The 24,847-nt window shown below is 34.9% G+C and overlaps 2 protein-coding genes across 2 annotated transcripts; both read left to right on the forward strand.

Moving 5' to 3' along the window:
• The first annotated feature begins 14,548 nt into the window (after positions 1 to 14,548).
• On the forward strand, positions 14,549 to 17,845 carry LOC122306737 (UPF0481 protein At3g47200-like). The gene is made up of 2 exons (XM_043119248.1): positions 14,549 to 14,893; positions 16,449 to 17,845. Exon 2 carries the CDS (start codon positions 16,478 to 16,480, stop codon positions 17,798 to 17,800), a length of 1,323 nt encoding a protein of 440 aa, XP_042975182.1. The 5' UTR covers positions 14,549 to 14,893; positions 16,449 to 16,477; the 3' UTR covers positions 17,801 to 17,845.
• A 1,314-nt stretch (positions 17,846 to 19,159) lies between these two features.
• LOC122306930 lies at positions 19,160 to 24,821 on the forward strand. Its single transcript, XM_043119504.1, has 5 exons — positions 19,160 to 19,188; positions 19,309 to 19,384; positions 21,330 to 23,890; positions 24,008 to 24,095; positions 24,202 to 24,821. Exon 3 carries the CDS (start codon positions 21,330 to 21,332, stop codon positions 23,406 to 23,408), a length of 2,079 nt encoding a protein of 692 aa, XP_042975438.1. The 5' UTR covers positions 19,160 to 19,188; positions 19,309 to 19,384; the 3' UTR covers positions 23,409 to 23,890; positions 24,008 to 24,095; positions 24,202 to 24,821.
• The last annotated feature ends 26 nt before the right edge of the window (positions 24,822 to 24,847 follow it).

Raw genomic sequence — 24,847 nt, forward strand, 5'->3', positions numbered from 1 at the left:
TCCTTATGACAACGCGCAAATGGCAAAGGAGCGCATGAAAATTCTCCATGATCAGAAAATTCATCCAAAGCATTTCACACTTGGCCAGGAAGTTCTTCTTTACAACTCTCGCTTGCATATTTTTCCTGGAAAGTTGAAATCCCGATGGAGTGGGCCGTACATTGTAAAGACCGTTCATCCTCATGGCACAGTAGACATTGTCAATCCAAAGAATGGTAATAGCTTCACTGTCAACGGACAACGTCTAAAGTCATTTATGAAGGTCTTTGATCCACATGATGAGATCTTGCTTGTGCAAGACCCCAGGAAAGTGTTTTAAGTTGTTTTTTCCTTCTTTACAGTTTTCTTTACTTGCTTTGTTTTTATTTTTTTGTTTGCTTTGATTTTATATTTCATGTTGATTGTTTGTTTTGCTTGCTTAGTTCTGTGCACTTTATTTTCTTTCGTTCGATTCATTGAGGACTATGTCTCTCACTAGTTGGGGGGTGTAGACAGAAGAAAACGGTGCGTTAGTAGACACTGTAGATAGTTGAAAAAATGATTGGATCCGTCCGTGACCTGACAAGAGTGGCTGGAGATTTGAAAAAAAAAATCGCCTGATGTTGTTGACAAACGAGATTGAAGGCTCTGAGTTTCTAAAAAATGTCATTTCACCGAAATCACATTACTCTTTGACTTGGATGATAGCTCGTCTGGTTCTTTGTGCTATCTCTATAAAATCAGTCCTGAAGTTCATCCAATCCGCATCAAGTTTTCTTCTCATCTCTATAATCATCTGCATTTTTTCAACATTCTCGTTTTAAGCCTTCTATTCTTTTGTCAATGGCTCATTCTTCTAGCATTTCTCTAGATCAATCCATGAGGCATTCTGCATCTCAACCTCCTGTCCTTTCTGCAGCTACCATTGGTGCCATGTTGCAACAAGAGAATACTAGTATGGCTAATAAGTCAGACTCCGATGCTATCTACGACTTGGTGAGTCTTGGGACTCGCTACTCATCCTCCATTGTTGCTTTTTCCCAGCGGGTACAAGCCAAAAACCATGAGGTTGAAAGGCTTAAAGAACAAATTGTTGTACTTCAACGATTTGTTCAAGAGTCTCACATAAGGGAAGGAATCGTTCGGCAGAAGAATAAACAGTTGAAATCTCTTTTAGATTCTTCATTTCGCTTGCCAGTTCCCATGGCTAAGGATGACCTGATGTTGTATGAAGAGCATGAGCATCTCAAACATGAGGCTAAAAACCTCAAGTTTATGTAAAAGTAAAAAAATAATAAAATAATAAAAAAAAAATTCTTTTACTTTCTTGCTTGTTTTGCATTGTTTGTTTTGTTTTTCTTTCTTTTGCTTTTTGTATTTTTAACTTTGACAGAAATCTACTCCTTGTGTATGCTCGAATATCTCAGGTGAATTTTTCCTCTCTGTTTAATCATTTTCGTCTCAATATATGTTCTACAGTGTTTATCTTGCTCCAATTCATGTCTGTATAACATACATCATCGAATATTCAATTGCTGAACATTGAGGACAATGTTACATTTAGTTGGGGGGAGGGTTTTCTGTTAAAAATGTGTTAAAAAATAATAATAATAATAATAATAATAATAATAATAATAAAAATAAAAAAATAAAAAATAAAAAAAAAAATTTGTGAAGTGTATTGAAACATAAACAATTAACACACACTTCTGGCATGTTTGTTAGATTTGTGTATCTTGGTGGAATAGTTGAGCGGAATTATTTTGTGAAAATTTATTTTCAACCTTAAGCATAGAACATGACTTATGATGCCTCATATTTTGTTGAGGAGTGACTTGAAACACCGGGATGCGATATTTACAAAAATGAGAATTAGTATAATTTATATAGAATGAAGGGCAAGTTTTGAAAGAACATTTTGCACATGCTTACACTTGTAGTGTTCCTCATTAATGTTCATTGATTTAAAACAGGAGAAGTAAACTGCAGGACTACCGAGCCTTATATAAAATAAAAAAAATAAAAAAAAATAAAAAAAAAAACGAAAAGAAAAGAAAACGAAAAAAAAAATCGTGTAAGTTTTCCTAAATAAAGGGCTAGAAACAGTTACCCAAAACTTTGGGGGTTGAATGATCAACCTTTAAACAGAGTTGGCGTGAAAACTGCTAGTCCCTTAGGCTTTGAGGTAGTTAGAATCAATAATGATTAATCTTAAGGTTGAAAAATCCTTTGATAAATCATGTTTATTAGTGAGGAACATACAGAGGTTTAGCCACACACTCATATCTGAGTTCTAAGACATTTGCCCCAATTCTATGTGAACAATTACTGAGACTTTCCTTGTGGATACAACTCATGGTGTTGAGTAGTCACGAATCAATTATTTTGTGAGAATTCAGAATTATGTTTGATTGTTTTTGTTTGAATTTCGAGCTTTATGCAATATTCATCTCAATTAATTTTCACTATTTTGCTCAAGGATTAGCAAAATGCTAGTTGGGGGGTGTGATTGAGCTGAAATATTGCACATTTTAGCTATTTAAAACCAATGTATTTTAAATTCATCATGACATTATTATTGGTTTTAAATAGAAAAATGGTTAAAATGAATAAATCAAAGTTGTGATTTTAATTGATTAAAAGCATGAATTTCTGCTTGAATTCTACCAACTATTGATTACTGTGCATTCTGATCTGTTCCTCTAGAATTAAGAAACAAAATAAACTGAACTAGGTCCATATTGGAATGGCTCCACATGTCTTCATTTTCGTGATCATAGTTCATTGGACACATATTTTTGCTCTTTGTGCATGAGTTATGAGTTCACATACTTCAAATATATGTATATTTTGTTTATCTTGCATGTTTGGTTATGTCTTTCTCTTCTATTGATTCTCTACTTTTCATTTCTATTTGTTCATGCAATGCCTATTCCAGGCCTTTGTTCTACAACAAAAAAGTGATTTAATGAAGATATCATGGATCCAAGCATATATGTTGATGAATATAGGCTTAGAGCTTCAAGAGACCAAGTTTAATCAAATCCAACAAGAAGTTTTTGTGTCCACCGAAACTATATGAAGAAGAAGGCTGCTACTCTCCACCAAATTAAACATTAAAAAAGTCATAAAAGGCTGCTTCATTTCCATTGAATTAGACAATCGAAATGAAGGAAGAAAGAAAAGAAAACATGTGACAAATTGAAGAGAAGCCGGCTTTGTTGAAGGGTGAAGAACATGTGATGAATTTCGGCTGAAATTGATTGGAAGAATGAGTTTGCAACTTGGGGCAGCTATTTATATATATATATATTGCTGGATGAAGAAAAGAAAGGAGAGATGCCTTGCTTGACTCTTGAAGAGAAGTCGGCTGCTTGAGTTTGCAATCAAAGGAAGAAGTCGTGCTTGAGTTTGCAATCAAAGGAAGGAGCCGTGTAAATCAATGGAGACATGTGCTGGAATGAATTGTGAGGGAATTTGGACCGGTCAAAGCAGTAGGTGAATGAAGGAACATGTGCTGAAATTGAAATAACAAATTGAAGAAACAAATTGAAGAAACCGTGCAAGAGTTAGGCAAGAGTTAGGCAAGAAGTTAGGCATGTTGGACTTGGTTGTTTGGTTTGAATTACTAAACCAATTGAATAAAATAAAGAAAGAGGAATGCAATGGAAGACACGGCAATTGAAGAGGAATGCAATGCAAGACACAAAATAAAGAAAAAGGAATGCAAGTGGCCGAAAATGAGTGTGAAAGCAAGATTGAAGACTTGATTGTTGGGTGTGAATGCAAAACCAATTGAATGAGAGATGAAGTAGCCAAGATTTTTGGCTATAAAATGAGGTGCACACCGAAGCTTTAGAAGAGAATAATTAGAGAAGGAATTGAGGACAATTGAGGACAACTCAATCTTAGAAAAACACTTGTCAACACACACAATTTTCTGCTATGTACTTGAAAGAATTAGCTCCTTTTTGTCTTAAGAAATTTTGTTTCTCCTTTTAAGTTTCAAAGCTTTGTTGTTTTAGCATTTTTTTAGTGTATTAATATTTGTTCTAGAATTGTATTTCATTGAGTGTAATACCTTAATTTCCATTAAGTTACTAGTTTGTTTCATTTCTAGTTTGTTTCATTTCTAGTTTGTTTCATTTCTAGTTTGTTTCATTACTAGTTTGTTTCATTATTAGTTTGTTTCATTACTAGTTTGTTTCATTATTAGTTTGTTTCATACAATAAAAGAAATTGTTTTAGAAGTTTTTAATCAAGTGTGCTATTTTGTTTCATAAAGAATTGTTTTAGAAGTTCTAAATTAATTGTGTTACCTTAATTTATTGCAAGAAAGGTTTGGTTTTAAGCTTTTGTTTTTGTTTTTGATTTTTCTGAACATCATACGTAGAGAGCAGAGGAATTGTTCTAGAGTTTTTATACGTAAGAAATTGTTCCTTTTCGTTTCAAATTTCAATTGAATCGTGAAAGGACGTTTTCGTTTAGACTTTTCGTTCCCTATTTTATTTAACTTCAGTTTAAAGTTTATAGAATACTTTTGAGTTTCTGTTTACTTATTTCGTGTTATTTATTTGTCTTACTTCTTTAAGTTTTCATTTAATAGTGATTACAACTGTTATGTGTTATTTTAAGAATTCATGATTTAATTACAAAAATGAATTCTAGAATCTTGGTTTTGGGTATTTTAAATTTTCCGTTCATGTTTTGTCGATTACTTTCTAATTTAGTTTAATGCTTAATTTAGTTTTATTAAATTCTGAGTTTAATTTATAAGTCATTTACATTCCAATCCAACAAACAAAAAAATTCAAAAGACATGAATCTAGTCCATGACTAGTACCCTTTTCCATCCATTGCATATACCATCATTTTATTTTCTCTTTGTGAAGATTTTCACATTTTTTCAACAAGTTTAATTTTAAGCAACTTTCCCTGAGGAGACGATCTAGGAATTTATTCCTAATTATTACACGACATCCTCCTGCACTTGGGATAGCATTAGTGCTACTCATTTTTGAGTGAGTCAAAAGATCTGCTCAAATTTACATAATATAGTAGCAATGTCTTCTTCTAGTTTTTGCAGCATATCTCGCTTTACTACCCGAGCACACAAATCCTTAAAAAACATACACAGTTTGGTTATGGTGACATGTACGGCAGATGTTAGCTTCCCACAAATTCCCATCGATAATAACTTCTACAAAAATACGTGACAGTCATGACTTTTCAATCCATCAATTTTCTAGTCATCAGGGCTTACGCATCTACTGATATTTGAAGCATAACCATATGGTAGCTTCACACCTTGCAACTATTTGCAGAAGTCCATCCTCTCCTTCCTTGTCATCGTAAAACATGCATGTGGCATGACCACTCTATCACCTTCCACCTGTAAATGTAGATTATGTTTAATTCCCATTCTCTCAAGATCTTTCCTCGTCTTAATCGTATCTTTCATCTTTTTACTAATGCTCATCAATGTACCTAGTATATTATCACAAATATTCTTCTCTATGTGCATTACATCCAAACAATGTCGCAACATGCAGGACGACCAATATGGCAAGTCAAAAAAATACTACACTTTGTCCAATTCAATTCTGCTACACCTCGTTTTCTCTTGTTCTTTCCTCGACCTTTGCCAAAATTGTTCACTGCCACATGTACCAATTGTTCCAGTATCTCTTCCCCAGACAACTCATTTGGCGCAATTCTATCCTCTACTCGCCCATCGAACTTAGCGCATTCTGTTCTCCATGCATGATTTGTTAGTAGATAACGTCGATGATCCATGAAACACAACTTTTGAGAATATTTTAACCACTCACTAATAGTTTCTTTATTACAAGTTGGATCGCACGATACGGTAACGCTGTCTTGTCGATTCCCTTGTCCCTAGAGTGGCGGGGACTAGAGGATGGCCTGGCCAAGTACGCGCTGGACGCAAGTCTGGGTATCGCTCGTTTAGGTGTCACACGCGTAGTCGTTACCTGCGGTGTGACATAGAGCCAGGGTGCGCAGATGATCCCTAGGGGCGATCATGGTGCATGCATAATTGGATCGTTTTTATGGTTTTCGGATGCGGGCCATTTTCTGGAAAAATGGCAAAGTTTGGTTTTGAGGTTTTTGATCCATTTTTTGGGAAAATGGTGGTTTGGGCCATTATTTGGGATAATGGCAAGGCTTGGTTTTAAGCGATATGTTTTTGTGGGTCAAATGAGTTTTTGGCGTGCGTGGAAAAATATGGCTTTATGGGACATGTGCATTGGTTTTTCTTTCATGCATATTGTTTGAGTTTTATATGTTTTTATCTAGTGGTGTTTGGATTTTACTTACTTGTGGCACCATTTCTGGTACCGTAAATTTTGGTGCAGAGATCGAGGAAGAGGAGGAGGGGGTTGAGCCCGAGGATGCGGCTCCATCGGAGTTCCGAGTGGAGTTTATGTTTTGTATTTGGCTTTGAAATAATATTTGTGTTTTGTAATATTTTAATATGTATGTTTTGTTCAGTTTTGTACTAAACTAAGAAAAATTCTGGTACTTAGTTATATGACTTTGTTATCCGCTGCGTGTTTGTTCATGCACAATTGTTGCTTATACACACACTTGGCACACGTCGATATGGTGATGACCCATGATATCATCATCCGGACGTCTCGATTTTCCCGTGTTCGTGCATGGGGATTTGGGAGCGTCACATAAGCTATCAGTATGGGTGTAAAACAAAAGCTCAACTGGTAAATTGGACCGGATTGGACCAAACCGGTGGGTTTGGTCCAATATTGAGTTTGGTTTGACTTGATATAAATTTTATTTTTTTTTAAAACCAGTTAAAATTGATCCGGTTTCAATTCGTTTTTTTTTTAAATGAGACCAGACTGAATAGTTTCATATATATATACATATATATTTTAATTTTTTATATTGTATATAATTTTTATATATAATATATAATTATATATAAAATAGTTTTGTATTAATTAATATAATATTAAATTTTAAAATCTTATATCACTATAGTTTTTTGTATTAATAGTTATACTAATACTATATATTATAATATACTATAATATATCACTATAATATATATTATAATATACTTTGTTATATATATTATATATTATATGATATATTAGAATCGAAAAATCAGGCAATACTGAATTGAAAATCAGTATATTGGAGTATCAGCTTAAAAATGTAATCGATACGTAATCAATTTTAAAAAATAAAAAATCGATATGTATGGATTTGATTCTAAATTTTATCCGAAATCAAACGATCGCAGTTATACCCCTATTATATGCCTGGCGAGTTAAGGCGGTGGTTGGGACTAGGGCTGAGCAGAAATTCGAAAATCCGACTCCCACTCCGCTCGACTCGTCGGAGTTAGAGTTTTTTTCCAATGAAAAAACTCGTCAGAGGTGGTGGTGGAGGTGGAGGTGTTTCGACTCCGCTCTGATCCGACTCCAACACATCGACACTGACTCCGACTCTGATTAATCCTCCGACTCCAACTCCCCATCCGACTCCGACTTCCCATCCAACTCCAACTCCAACTTCTACTCCGACTCCGACTCCAATATTGTGCATATTTTATAAAAATATGTATTTTCAATATATTAACATCTAATAAATAATAATGTATAAACATTATAATGAATAATATAAGTTAATATAGTTACTATAAATTAATTTACATTACTAATATACTATAAGTTACTATAAGTTAATATAGTTACTATAAATTAATTTACATTACTAATTTACTATAAGTTACTATATAAGTTACCATAGCTTATTTTATATTTTACATTACTAATTTACTATAAGTTAATATAGTTACTATATGAGTTACTATACCTTATTTTATATTTTACATTACTAATTTACTATAAGTCAATATATAGTATATAGTTATATTATATATAATTATAGATTATATATTTACTATATATATTAAGGGCTTATATAATATATAGTTACCATACTATGTGTTTTTTATGCATTAATCATATATATTTATATATTTTATATAACTATACCTTATATAGTTAATTTACATTACTAATTTACTATAAGTTAATATAGACTATATAGTTACTATATAAGTTACTATAGCTTATTTTATATTTTACATTACTAGTTTACTATAAGTTAATATATAATATATAGTTACGTACTATACTATGTATTTTTTATACATTAATCATATATATTTACATATTTTATATAACTATACCTTATATAGTTAATTTATATTACTAATTTACTATAAGTTACTATATAAGTGACTATACCTTATTTTAATATCAAATATCTTATTTTATTTTAGATATTATAATATTATATGTATAGTATAGTTTATATATATGTAATATACTCTAACTATATATATATACTTTATAGTATTAGAGTCATTAGACTATATATATTTATACTTATATAATATATATAGTTATACTTATATAATATATAGTTATATTATATATAATAGTATAGTTAATATATATAGTATTAAAACAAAATTAATATTTGATTTAGAGTTTACAAAAAAAAAGGGAGCTAAAAATACCACAACAGAGCCCAAACGGTGTCGTTGGACTCTGTTTTGGTCACAAAAACAGAGTTAATTGTAGTAAAACGGCGCCGTTTTGGAGGTAAACGGCGCCATTTACTTCAGTCAAGACAGGTTTAATTTCCCCCCCCCCCCACCCCCCGACACTGTCTGCTCCCTCAGCTTTGATTTAGGGTTTACTTTAGTCACTCTCTCTCTAGCCATTCAGCAGTGCGGCACTCAGCAGATTCGACTCCCTCATCCCCCATGAAACGGTGCAGCCCCAGCCTCCGACGGCATCGTTGCTTCTCCGGTATCTCCTCTCTCTCTCTCTCTCTCTCTCTCTCTCTAACGGAAATCATGGATATGGGTTTGAAATCGTTCTCTAGCCCCACTTATTCTCTTCATTCTCTGGCGCCACAATATTATTTCTGATCATATTATCTATTTTGGTTGTTGATTTGTTTGTTGGTTGTTGATATGTATTATATATGTATTGATAATAAAAATGAGAGAAAAAAGCGAGAGTCTCATATGCCATAGATAGTAAAAATGATCAGGGAGATCAAAGTGATCATGAGGCCGGCAGCTAATATGCACTAGATTTGTTGTTTTTTTTTTCTTTGTCCCTTTTTTGTTGAATTTGCAAACTAGCACTTTAAGATTTTCGTTAAAGTCGGACCATTGTCCGTGGGTGAGCTAAATTAGGCAGATCCTAATTAATTAAGTTAATAAAAGAAGGGATTAGGATTTTTCTTTTTTCTTTTTCCTTTTTTAAAAGAAAACAGCATTGTCACGATCTATCTCTCTCTTTTTTTTATGGGATGTCACTGATCTTTCTTAATCTTCACCTAATATTATTCCTATGTTAGTCAAGAAGAAACAGATATTACACTCATTGGCATTGCTAATATTCAATAGAAGAAACTTAAATCTCAAATTGTGAATCATTACCCTTCACACATTGAAATCACAATATTCCTTAGCACCTTATAATTACTTATCCAACACTCCTTCAGATATAAGCTCTAGAATTTAACATTAAGGGCTTTCAAGGTTCATTTTTTTCCAAATATTTTTGTATTTTAAAGCCATAGGGGAATCCGGCTAGCTACTATAGTCTATGTCCACTAAATAAAGCATATTTTGGTTGGTGGCATATTTTGGTTGATTAAGACCCCTCCGAACAACCACATTTATAGATTCATAGGACATCTTTTCTCACTACTACTATATATGTATATCATATAAGTTACTTGAGTAATGTTTACATTACTTCATGAATTTATCTTGTTTATGTTTATCTTGTTTGTTGTGCTCTACAATTCTAGTTATTAAATCATGGATATGGAAGGCACAAACACTCCTACATCCACAGGTGCATCTTGTCCTGGCATCCTAACCCCAGAACAACCGATTGATATTCCCAGTCTAATAGTTGATGAGTCTAGCGGACCAATAGGCTCTTTGGTAGGCACTCCTAGTGCCTTCCATTCTACCCCACGCCCTTCACTTGGTAGTAGAAATCCTAAGAATATGTCTGGCGTATGGTCCCACTTCACAAGAGTGCTCGATTGTGATCCTGAAGAGCTTGTAGCTACTTGTAATCATTGTCAAAGGCAATGGAAATGCCATCCCAAAAGGCAAGGCACTTCGACCATGAAAACACACATTCAACTTTGCCCCAAAAACCGTAAGAGTAATTTGGATAAGAGTCAAACATTCTTGGTCCTGGAAGCAAAAAGTGAAGAAGGGAAAGGGGAGAAGACTTTAGGGATGGCCAAATATAATGAGAAAAAAAATCCAAACTGCCCTTGCTAGGATGGTGATAGTGGATGAGCTACCATTTAGATATGTTGAGGGAGAAGGGTTTCAGGAATTTGTTAAAGCCCTTGATCCAATGTTTCCTATTCCTCTCGATTTACAGTAATGCGTGACTATATGAGGGTATTCTTGAGAGAGAATGATAGCTTAAAGAAAATGTTTTTGACCACTAAACAAAGAGTATGCCTGACCACCAACACTTGGACTTTTATCCAAAATATTACTTACATGTGTGTGACCGCTCACTTCATTGATAATAATTGGAAGTTGCATAAGCGGATCATTTCATTTGTTCGGATTAGCGATCACAAGGGGGCAACGATTGGGAGGGAGTTGGAGGAATGTATGCTTGATTAGGGCATTGACAAAATCCTCACAATTACAGTGGATAATGCTACCTCTAACGACTTCACTATTGATTGGTTTAGAACAAGGGAAATAGGAAGTGCAGATTGTGTTGTAGGTCACGAGTTTATTCACATGAGGTGTACGGCATACATCTTAAACCTTATTGTGAGTGAAGGTTTGAAAGATGTTGATGACTCAATTGTAAGGGTCCGAAATTTGATTAAGTATTTGAAGTCTTCTCCCCAAAGACTTACCACTTTCAAGTCTTGTGTTGACAGATCAAAAGTTCAGTGCTCTAGTTTTTTGACTCTTGATGTGCTTACTAGATGGAATTCGACTTTTCTTATGTTGGACATGGCTGAGAAGTATCAAAAAGCCTTCTAACTTTTGCTTGATGAAAATCCCTACTCACGAGTTTATTTGTCTGAAGATGGACATAAGAAAATAGGTCTAGGAGCTCCTGGGCCGGATGATTGGGAGATCATAAGAAACTTTTCGAAATTTCTTCAAATATTTTATAGTATTACATTGCGCATTTTTGGTACATTATATGTCACATCAAATATTTATATCCAAGAGCTTATTGCCATTCATAAACACTTGAATAATTTTTGTGACAATAGTAATCGATGTTTGAGTTCAATGGCTTTCAGAATGAAGACAAAGTATAATAAATATTGGGGTGATCTTGAAAGAATAAATCGGTTGTTGTTTATTTTTGATCCGCGGTTCAAATTGGTTACTCAAGCATATTAGTTCAAGAAAACATTAGGTGAGTAGAAGGGTGAGGAATTTGTTGCACTCCTCAAAAGGGATATGGAATATTTGTATGAGGCATATGTAGAGTTTAGTGGTGGGTGCGTAACTGGTGCTAACAAAACTCAGAGTGATGAAGCTAGTGCATCAATGGAGAGTAGTAGTACTATTATAGATTATGATCCCTTGAATTTTTTGATAAAATTCCATAAACTGCATACAGCATCCTTGATGGATTGTAAGTCGGAGTTAGAGTGGTATTTGTTGGAGAACATTGAGATTCCTACAGAGAGTTTCGAAATTTTAATTTGTTAGAAAGTCAACTCCACCAAATATCCAGTTCCTGCTCTAATGGCAAGAGATATCTTGGTAATTCTTATCACCACCATTGCATCTGAGTTAGCATTTAGCACAGGAAGGCATGTCCTGGATTCGTTTAGGAGTTGTTTGGCTCATAGAACTGTAGAAGCTCTTGTATACTCACAGAACTGGTTGAAGTCTACTCCTATATACTTGAGTCAAAATTATTCGAAAGCCGTTGATGATGTAGAGAGCTATAAGTTAGACTCATGTAATGTATTTAGAGATTTTTTTAAGTTGTTATATAAGTTGATTTTGACATTTTGTAATACTGATTTCTTATACTTTAACATCTTGATGTAGAATTAGCCAATTTTATGACCAGCATAGTTCGTAAAGAGGATTGACAATCTTGTTTATAGTACCTTATTTCAATTTTGCTTTCTTTATTTTTATAAATTTATATGGTATCTTATTTTCTTACTAATTTTGTTCTTTCTTTTTCAGGCACAAGTTGAAAAATGATATTTTTTGTAATTTGTATTGGTTCTATTATTGCAAGTTATAACTTGTAACTTATTGATGGAATTAGAACTTATTGATGGATGATGAGACATGAGTTGGTTGGATAATTTGGGAGGATAGATAATGGAATCTGGATGGGTTAGATGATTGGTGTTTTTGGCTCGGTGTTATTTTGTTTGTTATTGTTGTTGTTGTTGAAATGACAATAGCATGGGGATGCTAGATTTGGTTGTGTGTTTTTAACTTGTAATTTTGAATGAATGGTTTTAGGTTATAATTTTGGTTATGTATTTTTAATTTTAGGTTGTAATTTTGGTTATGTATTTTTAATTTTAGGTTGTAATTTTGGTTATGTATTTTTAATTTAAGGTTTTAATTTTGGTTATGTATTTTTAATTTTAAGTTGTAATTTTGGTTATGTAATTTTAATGTGTGTATTTAGTTTTAATTTAGTTTTTAATTTTGGTAGCATGAATTTAGTTTTATTTTTTATAGTGATGGATTTTGAATTTAGTTTTATTTTCTAGTGTGATAATTTTGGTTAAATAAATTAGAAATTTTAAATTATATTTAAAAAAAAAATTGATTGATATAGAACCCCAAATTTGATTAGAGTTACAAATTATAAAATTGAAATGTTAATTGGGTCAATGAAAAAAGTCTAAAAGAAGCCCAACAAAAAAGCCCAACTCCGACTTTGTTTCTACAAGTCAGAGTCGGAGTCGGAGTCGGAACGGAGTGAGGTGCAACCGAAGTTGGAGTTGGAAGTCGTATTTAGCCTCCAATAAAGTCAAAGTCAAAGTTAGAGTCGAAAGAAGCCAAATCCGATTTTGAAAAGTCGGTGCTCAGCCCTAGTTGGGACTTGGGCAGCATAAAAAAAAAAAACGTTTAAAGCATTTTTCAAATTTAAATGCCTTGTTTCTGTATGGGTATGTCGAATTTTGAAAGGGTAGCACTACTTACCGCTAACGCTATTTATATTATTTATTTTTTATATATATTTTAAATAATTTATAATATTAATAAAAAAATACTTACTTTATTTAAAAAGAAAAAAAAATCTCGCAAGCATTTTCCTTATAAATACGAACCCATGCATAGCAAGCAGCTACAACTAGTCGGACCACCACAAATAATAAGTGTTATCTGAACATATAGTACATGGTCGGCAGGACCTAGAATGACTTGTCTATTTTCATAAATTATTTTATGGTACTGCATTTGTCGAGGAATATAACCTGAATACCTATCGAAAAAGACAAAATTTTGTTTATAATTGTTTTATTTTTTTAATTCACTTTTTTCTAATTTTAAATATTAAAAAATTCCGGAACACAATTTAAACAATTCTATTATTTATTTTATTCAATTATTATAGATTGAAAAGATCCTTAAATATTTCAAATAAGTAATTAAATGCTTCTGATACATGTTACAGAATGAGTCAGAAAACTCTGAAAAATATGAAACGTTCCTGAATTATTTAGAGCTACTAATTAAAGTGTTGTATGAATACACAGTACATGTTCGGCAGGTGATAACGTGGTAGAATGATTTGACTATTTTTATAAATTATTTTATTTTATTTAATTATTATAAATTGAAAAACTTTAAAAGCCCGCTTGATTAATTAAAATTAAAAATGACATCTATCTTATCTCAATTTATAATCATAATTATAATTTTTTAAATTTTTATTAAAATATAATAAATAATATAATTTTTTAAATTTTAATATAAAATTAATATTAAAAAAATATATTATAATAATATCTTATTTATTACTATTTAAAATATGTAATTAAATGCTTCTGATGCTGTATTGTCTAAGAATAATTATCATTATTTTATTACTCTTCTATTATTTTTTTTTAACTTTTTAATTTTTAAAAGATTTTATTTTATTTAATAATTAAAAAAGTAATTATTAATAAAATTTTATATTTTTAAAATTTTTTTAATGATTAAATATATTAAAACAAGATTAAAAAAATAAAAAAATAAATACATTATAAATAATAAAATGATAATAAAAATGTGATAAATCTGTTATCAACCATTGCCAAGAGTCAGAAAACTTTAAAAAATATGAAAAGTTCCCGAATTATTGCGACTTTTCAATTTATAATAATTAAAAAATAAAATAATTTATGAAAATAGTCAAATCATTCTACCACGGTACGACCGACCTGCCGACCATGTACTGCCTATTCAGACATCACTTTAATTATTTGCTCGCAATAATTCAGAGGAACTTTTCATATTTTCCAAAGTTTTCTGAGTCTTCCGGCAACACGGTACCAGAAGCATTTAATTAGAGTGATGTGTGAATATACACTACATGGTCGGCAGCCATACCTTGTAGAATGACTTGATTATTTTCATAAATTGTTATATTTTATTTTATTATATCCAAGAAGTCCGTCGGTCAGATCAGTACTACTGCCTAGCTGGGTAATTCAGGGGAACCGGCGATTCCTCTGATTAACAAGGAGCCTCACAGCAGATCTGTTTTGCATTTACGAGGCGATATCGATCAGCCCGTAACGTCGTCGGTACTTTTTCTGACGACCTGCAGGTCCAATCATCTCTTCCGGTCACTCTGTACGTTGTTTCTACCATTAATCTCTCTCAGTTTCTTTGTCTTTCATGCGGGCAGTCATTTAATATTTATACCTATATATATATATTTAGAATTTTACTTCCCACCGACTACTTTTTACGATTAATTCGTAGTAAACATTACGTTTTCTTATTTTATTTTTTTTAAGGAAAAAAAATTAAAGTTCTGCTTAATTATTGAAATTTCTCACATAAAAATTTTAAATTTTAAGATTAAATATTATAATATTATATTTTAATATTATTATTATTTTAAAATTTTAAAAAATAAAAAAAAAGTTGAATTATTTATTATATTTTATATACAGATCTAAAAAAATTATAATGATCAGATAATAATTTTATATTTGAGATGAAAATTTTTAATAGCCAAATAATACCTAAATCTCGTTTTTCCCTCTCCATCCGATTCCCTTTCCCCCCACTTATTCCTTCTCTCAGCTCACTACCTTACCCAGCTAGCCCCATTGTGTCATTTGCAGTGCCACCGACCATCACAATCGGCTCCCCCTCACGCCAGCCACCTTCAAACCTCCTTGTAAGCCCCCACACGTAGCACCCTCTCTCAATCTGAAATGGGTTCTTCTACACGATTTGCTACAGCTACCGTCGCCGTCGTCAGCTCCAACCCCACCATCAAGCATCACCGAGCCCTTGACCTGCCCCCTAGCCACCGTTAAGCTTCCATAGCATGGCAGCCCTCTCTCTCTCTCTCTCTCTTTCCCGAAATGGGTTTTACCCATGCACGGGTTCTGCCACTTACCCTACCGTATGTCGCCACCCACGGCTTTTAACTACCACCGCGAGCCTTCCTCAACCATCAACAACTCCACCGCACCTCCCTCAGCCATGCCTCTCATTTGGCTTAGATGGACGACGGGGGGTACGGGTGGGGGAGAGGATGCTGATGTGGGAGGTGGGAGGGGGGAGAGGATGTGCAAGGGGCGGGGGCCGGGGACTTGGGCGACACGGGGGGTGGAGAGAGAGAGAGAGAGAGAGAGAGAGAGGAATATGAAATATGGGAAATGAGAGGGAAAAGTGCATAGTGCAAATTTTGTTGGAAATAATTATTCTCATCATTCATTGTTCATCATCCACCCCTTACATACTGTTAAAACATCCATACGTGAAAAACAATCCCACATCAGGTTATAAGTGTGAGGTGAGTGATGTGAATAGTAGATGATTTGTAGTTTTGCTCTTTGTGGGGGGTTGTTTTTTGTCATTTTATTCAAGGACATGGAGGTTTTGATCCGGATGATTTAGGTAGGGCTGCTCACAATATTTTATCATATATTTATAGTCGTTGCACTTCCCACTGTGAGACGCGAATGTCGTAATTATATCCTGATCAGTTCCTGTCTCCTCGCATTAGTTCTTAAATTATGTGATCAGTTTTAACACTCAACATTTAGAAAATACATACTAAGATGAAGTAAATACAAATGATGAAGATTTGCATCCGGTATAGTGGGAACTATATTCCAACCTATATTTCTAAATGCTAGCCAGTGACAATATTTGTGTTTATCATCAGGGGTTTAATTTTTTGAAGGAAGTTTGTATATGGGGCAATCATATGGTACATATTTTCAACGAAATGAAAATGCTTCAGCAGATCAAGTGGAGCATTTGGTAATTAGAATAAGAGAACTGTTAGAAACTTCGAGGCGTCCCTTACCAGGAGGAGAATGTTGTATTTACAAGGTTCCACATCACTTGCGCAAATTGAATGAAGAAGTGTACACCCCACAAGTTATTTCCATAGGCCCCTTCCACCACGGCAACCAAAACTTGCAAATCCTGGAAAAGTATAAAGTGAGATATCTCGAGGATTTTATGAGCCGAGCCAATACAAGCCTGGAGAATTTAATAAGCATTGTAAAAGGCTCGGAAAAAGGAATTCTTCAATGTTATGCAGAAACCAACGAACTTGACAGTGATGCGTTTTTGACAATGATACTCCTTGATGCGACCTTCATTATTGAGTATTTCTTGAGAGATATGTTCCCTGTGCAATGGACAGATGAGGATACAACAGTTATAAAGCCATGGATAACTGCTAGGATGCAACTGGACTTCCTGTTAATTGAAAATCAACTTCCTTTCTTTATTCTTAGGGATTTATATCAGCTTGTTTTGGTTACTGATAGAATCATGTACCGTCCCTTCATTGAGGTTGTCTTTCACTACTTTCACTTTCTCAACACTCAAAATATGCCTCCTAATCCCGAGCAGTTCAATGGAATACTTCATTTTGTTGATTTGATCAGAATCTTTTATCTACCTCGACGCGAAAGGCTACCAGAAGGACAAACTGACAGTAGGGTTGAGAAGATATGCTGTGCAACGCAGCTGGCAGAGGCAGGATTGACCTTTAAGAAGAGTGAAAGCCTGTGCTACCTTGACCTAAAATATCATGAAGGAGTGTTGGAAATCCCGCCCTTTACCATTGACGGTACCACGGAGATACTTGCTCGAAACCTCATGGCTTTGGAGCAATGTCACTATCCAACACAAGCATATATTACTGATTATTTTTTCTTGTTGGATTTCCTTATTGATACAGGCAAAGATGTGGCTTTACTTGCTGACAAGAAGATCCTTGTTAATGGGATGGGCGACGACAATGCAACTTTTATCAATAATTTAGGCACAAATGTCCAATATTCATCCATGAATTCTGAGTATTGCCGTCTTTGTAGAGATTTAGCTAAATTTCAGAATGACAGTTGGAATCGTTGGAAGGCTATCTTCAAACGTGATTATGTTAGCACTCCTTGGAAAATAGTTGCCACCATTGCCGCTATTCTCTTGTTGGCGTTCACATTAACGCAAGCTGTATGCTCTATTATCTCAGTGTTACCATCAAAGAGGAGGAATCTGTAATTCTGATACTAGTAAATGATATATAGCTAGCATTCGATCGAATAACTTTTATTCTTCTTCAGTTTATTTTGATAAATTTGTCTAAAAACAAATTATTTTGTTTATGAATTTAGGGGCATGCGGGAATGTGGGCTACAACTTGGCAAATTGAAATTAGTAGTTCTTCTACGTACAGGTTTGACCTGTTGCGAAAGCATCGGGATGCATCACTGAGCGCTCATGTGGCAAGCAAGACCTCATCAACATACAAAAATAAATATAAAAGATAAATGATAGCTGTAATCGTAAGTGCGCAAACGTCGCGCAATCACTTTAAAAAATGTTAATAAATACAAGACATACACGAAAAGAAATTAATTTTTTAATAGTAAATTTCACTCTTTTTCAAAATAATTGTACGATATTTACATATTTCACGACTGTATATAATATTATTTAATATAAAAAATCCCCTAAAAGACATAATAGAGGTTTTGGATAAGTATCAAGAATGTGAAATTGAAAGATTTCGATTAACTAAAACGGTTTGTACAAGGCTATATATGGTAAAAGGTGCAGCTATGTAACACCTAGGCCCAAGCAAGGCCCAAACCATCGAAACCCAAGCCCAGCCCTTAGGAACCGTAGAATTTTCCCTCCCCTTTTGTATTTTTTCCTCCCCTTCCTAGACGCTTTGCATAGCCCCCGTCCCTCCCCCATGACGCCACTCTCTCTACACATCTATGTGATCCCCACTCGCCACCGTACCAGCTCCTCACCTTCATCACACCAGTAAGTTTCATATTTCTCTTTGATGTTTTTCTTACTCTTTAGATTTCTATCTCAACCAGTCTCTCTCGCTCTCTCTCTGAAGACCCAAGCACGATTGTTGCATGGTGACCTGCACCACCAAGTCGATTGGCCACCGTTTCAACCCTTTGGCTCCTCCACCAAAGCTCACACCTAGCCCAATCACACTTCTCACGACAACACCATCCACTACAAGAGAACCCACTATTTGCGGCTATTACTTTACCGGCGACTTGTAGTTTGGAAAGATTTATATATAACAGTCCATTTACTTACGTCGAGCACAAAAAGGCCGTAATAATATTTTATTACGGCGAAAATCGTATCGCTGGCATTAATTAGGATGCAAAATAGTTCTTGTGTCAATTGCTTAACTTATTACGGCAATTAAAACTTGATGCAATATATTTACATAACTTTGTTGCAGGCCATTTTTTCGACCCAAAATGTCCTCCATTTATATACCCCATTGAAATCTCCATGTCCCCAAGTCCAGTAATGTAAAACCCCTTAAGTTTTCACTCCAATTTCTCTCTATCGCATGGTTTGTTGCCGCTGCCACCCCTTCCCACAAAGTGCTATCGCCGTCGCCATCTCGGGTAAGTCTCTCTCTTTAACGATTCCATCTCCATCTTGCGGCATAACGATTTGGGCCTCTACTCCTCTCTCTTATCTCTCTCTCTCTCTCTCTCTCTCTCTCTCTCTATTGTTGATCACAGTAACAATACTTGCCGATCGGTCTCGCAATCTGCAGTTCTGAAGGTTGGTTTCACAACCGTGTGGTTGCAAAACAAGGTATTTTCTCACGGATTTGCCGTGACTTTGCTCTGTTCTGCAAACCCCCCCCCCCCCCTCCATTTCTCTTGAATCGACTAAAATTACAATTTATTTTGTATACTCTGCTGTGTTTGGTTGGTGATGGGATTAGATGTATATGTCCACACTATTTTTTGATTAGGATGATTCATACAATGGGAAATCAATAATCTGAAAATGGGTAGACACGGATGAAAACACTTGCAATCTTTAAACGTTTTCTGTTAAATTGAATTTGTTTTTTTTTTTTTTTTCCATTTAAATTAGGATGACTCAATTTATACAGTTGATTGTTGAGTTAATCCAATTTAAATCACATAGGTAGAACCCTCTCACTGGGTCAGCACTGCATGGGGCATACTGGATTACAATCTATTGACTAATTGACTATGCATGTCGTATAGTGGGGATTTAGATGTTAGTGTTTTATGGAGTGCTACTATTATGACCCAAGTGCAGCCTTTTTACTTCCTTGGTTTATTTAAAGAAACACTATGATTATTTGCTAACTATTGTGTGCTACCATTAATTAAATCACAATTATTATGGGACCCAAATTAACATTATCATATTGATATATTTTGTAAATTGTCCTCTGTTTTGTTGGGTATGGGATTAGATATTTTTTTCTTAATTGCTTTTTTTGATGTTTACAATGACATATTATATATATGAAAATGGGTATCATGGATATGTAACTACTTTTGCTCTATGTTTATCTTTGTGCTATGAAATTCTTTGAAAGATTGCAATTAGGATATGCAATTTTTTCCACTGCATTGTTGATTTAAGGCATATATATTCAAATAATTCGACCCTCTCACTTGGTCGGCATATATAGGATAAGGCATAGTGCATTAACACATGCAAACTAATATCACCGCAAATGTTGTCATCTAAACCAAGATCTACATTTGTTATGGCTGTATTGCTAGTTTGTTAGATAATAAGGGCCGTACCCTATTTCATTCCGACCTTTAAATTGAATAGATCCACAAAAGCCTTGCAGTGCTGACTTTAATAATAAATCTATACGAGATTTATTATTACTTTGTTCTCCTATGTAGATTATGGACATAATACATCTACGGCCAAACCATTACTTTATTGTAATAGTCAATGGAATCTATTAATAGCTTGTATATTAATAGTGGTATGTCTAAAAAAATAATCCCGAAGAAACATTGATTATCTAATGACATACTTTATGGTGTCTGAAATGCACAAAACAAAAAAACTAAGATTGATGGTTGCGCTGGAGATGATATAACATTGATCAGCTAACCACCTTTCCTTTCAAATTATAATTTCCTACTTATAGTACTGACTTTGGTCCTTTCACTACTCGAGTTGTTGGTTGCATCTATTTGGTAGTACTAACCATCGTCTAGATGCCAGAAATTCCCATGTGGACTGTACATATTCTGAATGTGGATATTAATAAGTTGTATCCCACTTTAGTTAACAAAGTGATTACCAATTATTTCACTTCATAGCTTATAACTATGTTACAAGATAACTTTAGGCTTGATTCAAAATAGAATTATAATCCATTCGGAATCACAATATTATGGTAGCCTGACTAAACACCGATGTATGACTAAATTACTGAAATCATACTTTAACTTGCATCTATAGTTTAACTACTACGAGCGAACAAGATACTATTCATGGAAAATTCAGGAAAGTCATCCCCCTAAATTTCATGAATGTAACTTGTTTTGAAATATGGCGACGTATTCACTCGTTTGTTAAGCTGTATGAGAAGGTAATGCTACCTTTAGCTTCAGATAATTAGCATGGTATAAATTGAGTAAGGTTATGAATCCTAGAACATTATTAAATGATACTAACTAATTCCAACTTGTTGTTTCGTTCATTGTCTATGATAATGAACTTACCTCTCACCTTAAATTCTTTTCAGATGGACAAAAGTTGGATGCATATTGCCGATAGGTTTAGGTCAAGGGAATATGGCGAAGGTGTAAGGCAGTTCCTCGCAATGGCTAGAGCTCATGCTCTAGGAAGGAACAATATCAAATGTCCATGTCGTAGATGTCGTAATAATTTCTTCCGACCTATAAGCGAGGTCGAAAGACATTTATTTGTGATGGGCATTGATCCAAGCTACACTGATTGGATATTTCATGGGGAGGAAGACCCCATTAATGTTCAGTCTGAGGATGAAGATGATCATGATCTTGGTCAGGATGGTTACATTGATGACATCGACGAGATGTTGGGTGACTTTCATGCTGCAACCTCTGTAGGCCTCGACAACGACCGAACTGGACACACTATGGGAGCTAGTACCGTTGAACCTCAACGACAACCATCCACTTTTGAGCAATTATTGGAAGATGCTAGGGGTCCACTTTATGAGGGTTGCACAACTTTTTCAAGACTATCATTCATCGTGAAGTTGCTCCATATTAAAACGATCGGTGGGTGGAGTATCAAGTCCTTTGACATGCTGCTACAACTATTGAAGACAGATTTTCCTGAGTTGCTCTTACCAGACTCATTCAATGAGGCATGCTCATTGGAGCGAGGGTTAGGATTTAGATACATCAAAATACATGCCTGCCCAAATGATTGCATAATATTTTGGAAGGAACATGCCAACAAGCAAGAGTGCCCTAAGTGTGGGGCATCTAGATGGTTGTCATCTACAAAATCTAAACGACCAGTCCCGCAAAAGGTCATGCGGTACTTTCCATTAAAGCCAAGATTGCAGAGGCTATTTATGTCAAAGAAAACAGCTGTATCCATGAGGTGGCATCAAGTTCAAAGGGTTCATGATGAAAACACTTTGCGGCATCCTGCAGACTCGGAGGTGTGGACCACATTTGACAAGGAACATCGTTGGTTTGCTGAGGATCCAAGGAATGTGAGGCTCGGTCTTGCTAGTGATGGGTTCAACCCATTCAATAATATGGCTAAACCATATAGCATATGGCCAGTTATTCTAGTTCCTTATAACTTGCCACCATGGTTATGTATGAAAGACTCATTCTTTATGCTGTCTACGCTAATTCCTGGGCCTAAATCACCTGGAAATGAAATTGATATTTACTTACGCCCTTTAGTTGATGAACTACTTGAGTTGTGGGAAAATGGGGTTGATACACATGATGCCATGGTGGGCCATTCGTTTCGATTACATGCAGCTTTATTATGGACAATAAATGACTTTCCTGCATACGGTAACCTTTCCGGGTGGAGCACTAAGGGAAAGTTGGCATGTCCTTCTTGCAATTCGGATACAGAATCTTTGTGGTTAAGACATGGTCGGAAGCATTGTTATATGGGTCATCGTCGTTTCCTGCCAATAGGTCATATCTGGAGAAGCAAGAAGAATTTATTTAATGGGAATGAGGATCACCGAATGCCACCTACACATCCTTCAGCAGAAGATATATTGCAACAATTAAATAGCATTCGTCATGTAGATTTTGGGAAAGGGACTAAGAGGAGGAAACGAAATCTTGAGGAGTTAAACTGGACAAAACGAAGTATTTTTTTTTATTTGCCGTATTGGTCGTCTTTGAAACTTAGACATAATCTCGACGTGATGCACATTGAAAAGAACATTTATGACAATATCTTGGGTACTTTGATGAATATTCCAGGCAAAACAAAAGACGGAATCAATGCCCGAAGAGACTTGGCTGAACTCGGGATAAGAAGAGATCTACATTTGACAGAAGTTGGTGATCGAGTGATAATCCCTCATGCTTATTTCATGCTACATGGTGATGAAAGGAAACAATTTTGTGCATGGATTAAAAATGTGAAATTACCTGATGGTTTTGCATCTAACATTTCAAGATGTGTTAACGTTAGTGAGTGTAAAATATCGGGTATGAAAAGCCATGATTCCCACATATTCTTGCAAAGGCTATTGCCAGCCGCAATTGGAGGGTACTTAAGACATGACATACGTCTAGCGTTGATGGAACTTAGCACGTTCTTTAGAGAATTATGTGCACAGACTTGTTAGAAAGAAGTAGTGAAACATCTTCAAACTGACATTGCCCTCATTCTTTGCAAGATGGAAATGATTTTTCCACCAAACTTCTTTGATGTAATGGTCCATCTAGCTCTCCATTTACCTCGTGAGTTGTTGCTTGGAGGACCAGTTCAATACCGGTGGATGTATCCATTTGAGAGGTATTTGGAAAAATTTAAGCGCTACGTTAAAAACAAAGCCAGACCAGAAGGATCCATTGCGGAGGCATATATTCATGTTGAATGTTTGACATTTTCATCGATGTATTTGCATGATATACCGACTAGATTCACTCGAGCAGACCGAAACATTGATGTAGGGGTGCAAACAAATGAGAGATCTACCTTCTCAATTTTTTCACAAAAAGTCCGCACACTCTGGGCTTCAACTCCTATCGAACTAGAGAAGCGACTATTTAGGATTGCAAGATGGTATGCCCTCAACAACTGTGAGGAGATTGAGCAATACTTGCAGTAAGTAACCAATGACATACTTTAGTATTTAACAACTCATTTATATGATTTTTCTACGTACACTTTCATAGATTTGAGGGTTCATTGGTAACATTAATGTACTACTTCATGGTATAGGGAGCACTACAGTATCTTGAAGGAGCAAAGCATATCTAACCTTGAAAAGAGGCATGAAGTTGAATTCCCATCATGGTTTAGGAAACGTGTAAGGAAAATGGGAAATCATTTTTATTTTCTTTGCTTATTCTTTCATTATAACATTTTATTTCTCATTGGCATTTTGATCTCTCATCGCCTTCTCAATTTTATAGATTCAAGCACTACGTGCTATCGATCCTGATAAAGTATCTGATGATCTTTACGCAATAGCATGTGGTCCTGACCCTTGGGTGGGTAGATATACTAGGTGTATAATGAACGGTATACGGTTTCATACAAGGCAAAGAGAGCTGAATCGTAGGATGCAAAATAGTGGTGTATGTGTTACTAGTGAGCACCAAGGTACTATGGTCGACTTCTATGGTGTTCTAAATGAGATATTGGAGGTGCGGTACATGGGTTGGCGGCGTGTATGGTTGTTTAGCTGCGATTGGTTTGATGTTGGTGATACCAATCGAGGGATACGTGTGGGAGAGCATGTTACAAGTGTCAACATGTCCAGAACATGGTATAGAGATGACCCTTTCATATTGGCATGCCAAGCATCACAAGTTTATTACCTGAAAGACACCCACTTGCCTAGGGCATGGCAAGTTGTACAGAAGATCACATATAGAAATGTTTATGACATTCCACAAGATCATGAAGATTCTGATGGGGATTTCGGGAGCGAGCATGATGTGTATTAGGAGGAAGAGTCTGATGATATTGAAAGAGATGTACACGTTGACCACAATATCCCCTTATCATCATGGCTTCGACCAGACGTTGAGCCTAACACAGTTTCTGCTGTTGCTG

This window comes from Carya illinoinensis, chromosome 4 (genome assembly GCF_018687715.1).
Source record: "Carya illinoinensis cultivar Pawnee chromosome 4, C.illinoinensisPawnee_v1, whole genome shotgun sequence".
In the NCBI taxonomy this organism is placed as follows: Eukaryota; Viridiplantae; Streptophyta; class Magnoliopsida; order Fagales; family Juglandaceae; genus Carya; species Carya illinoinensis.

What these genes read in the sequence shown, in the direction of transcription:
- LOC122306737 (XM_043119248.1), top strand. Translation starts at nt 16,478, where the DNA reads ATGGGGCAATCATATGGTACATATTTTCAACGAAATGAAAATGCTTCA.
- LOC122306930 (XM_043119504.1), top strand. Translation starts at nt 21,330, where the DNA reads ATGGACAAAAGTTGGATGCATATTGCCGATAGGTTTAGGTCAAGGGAA.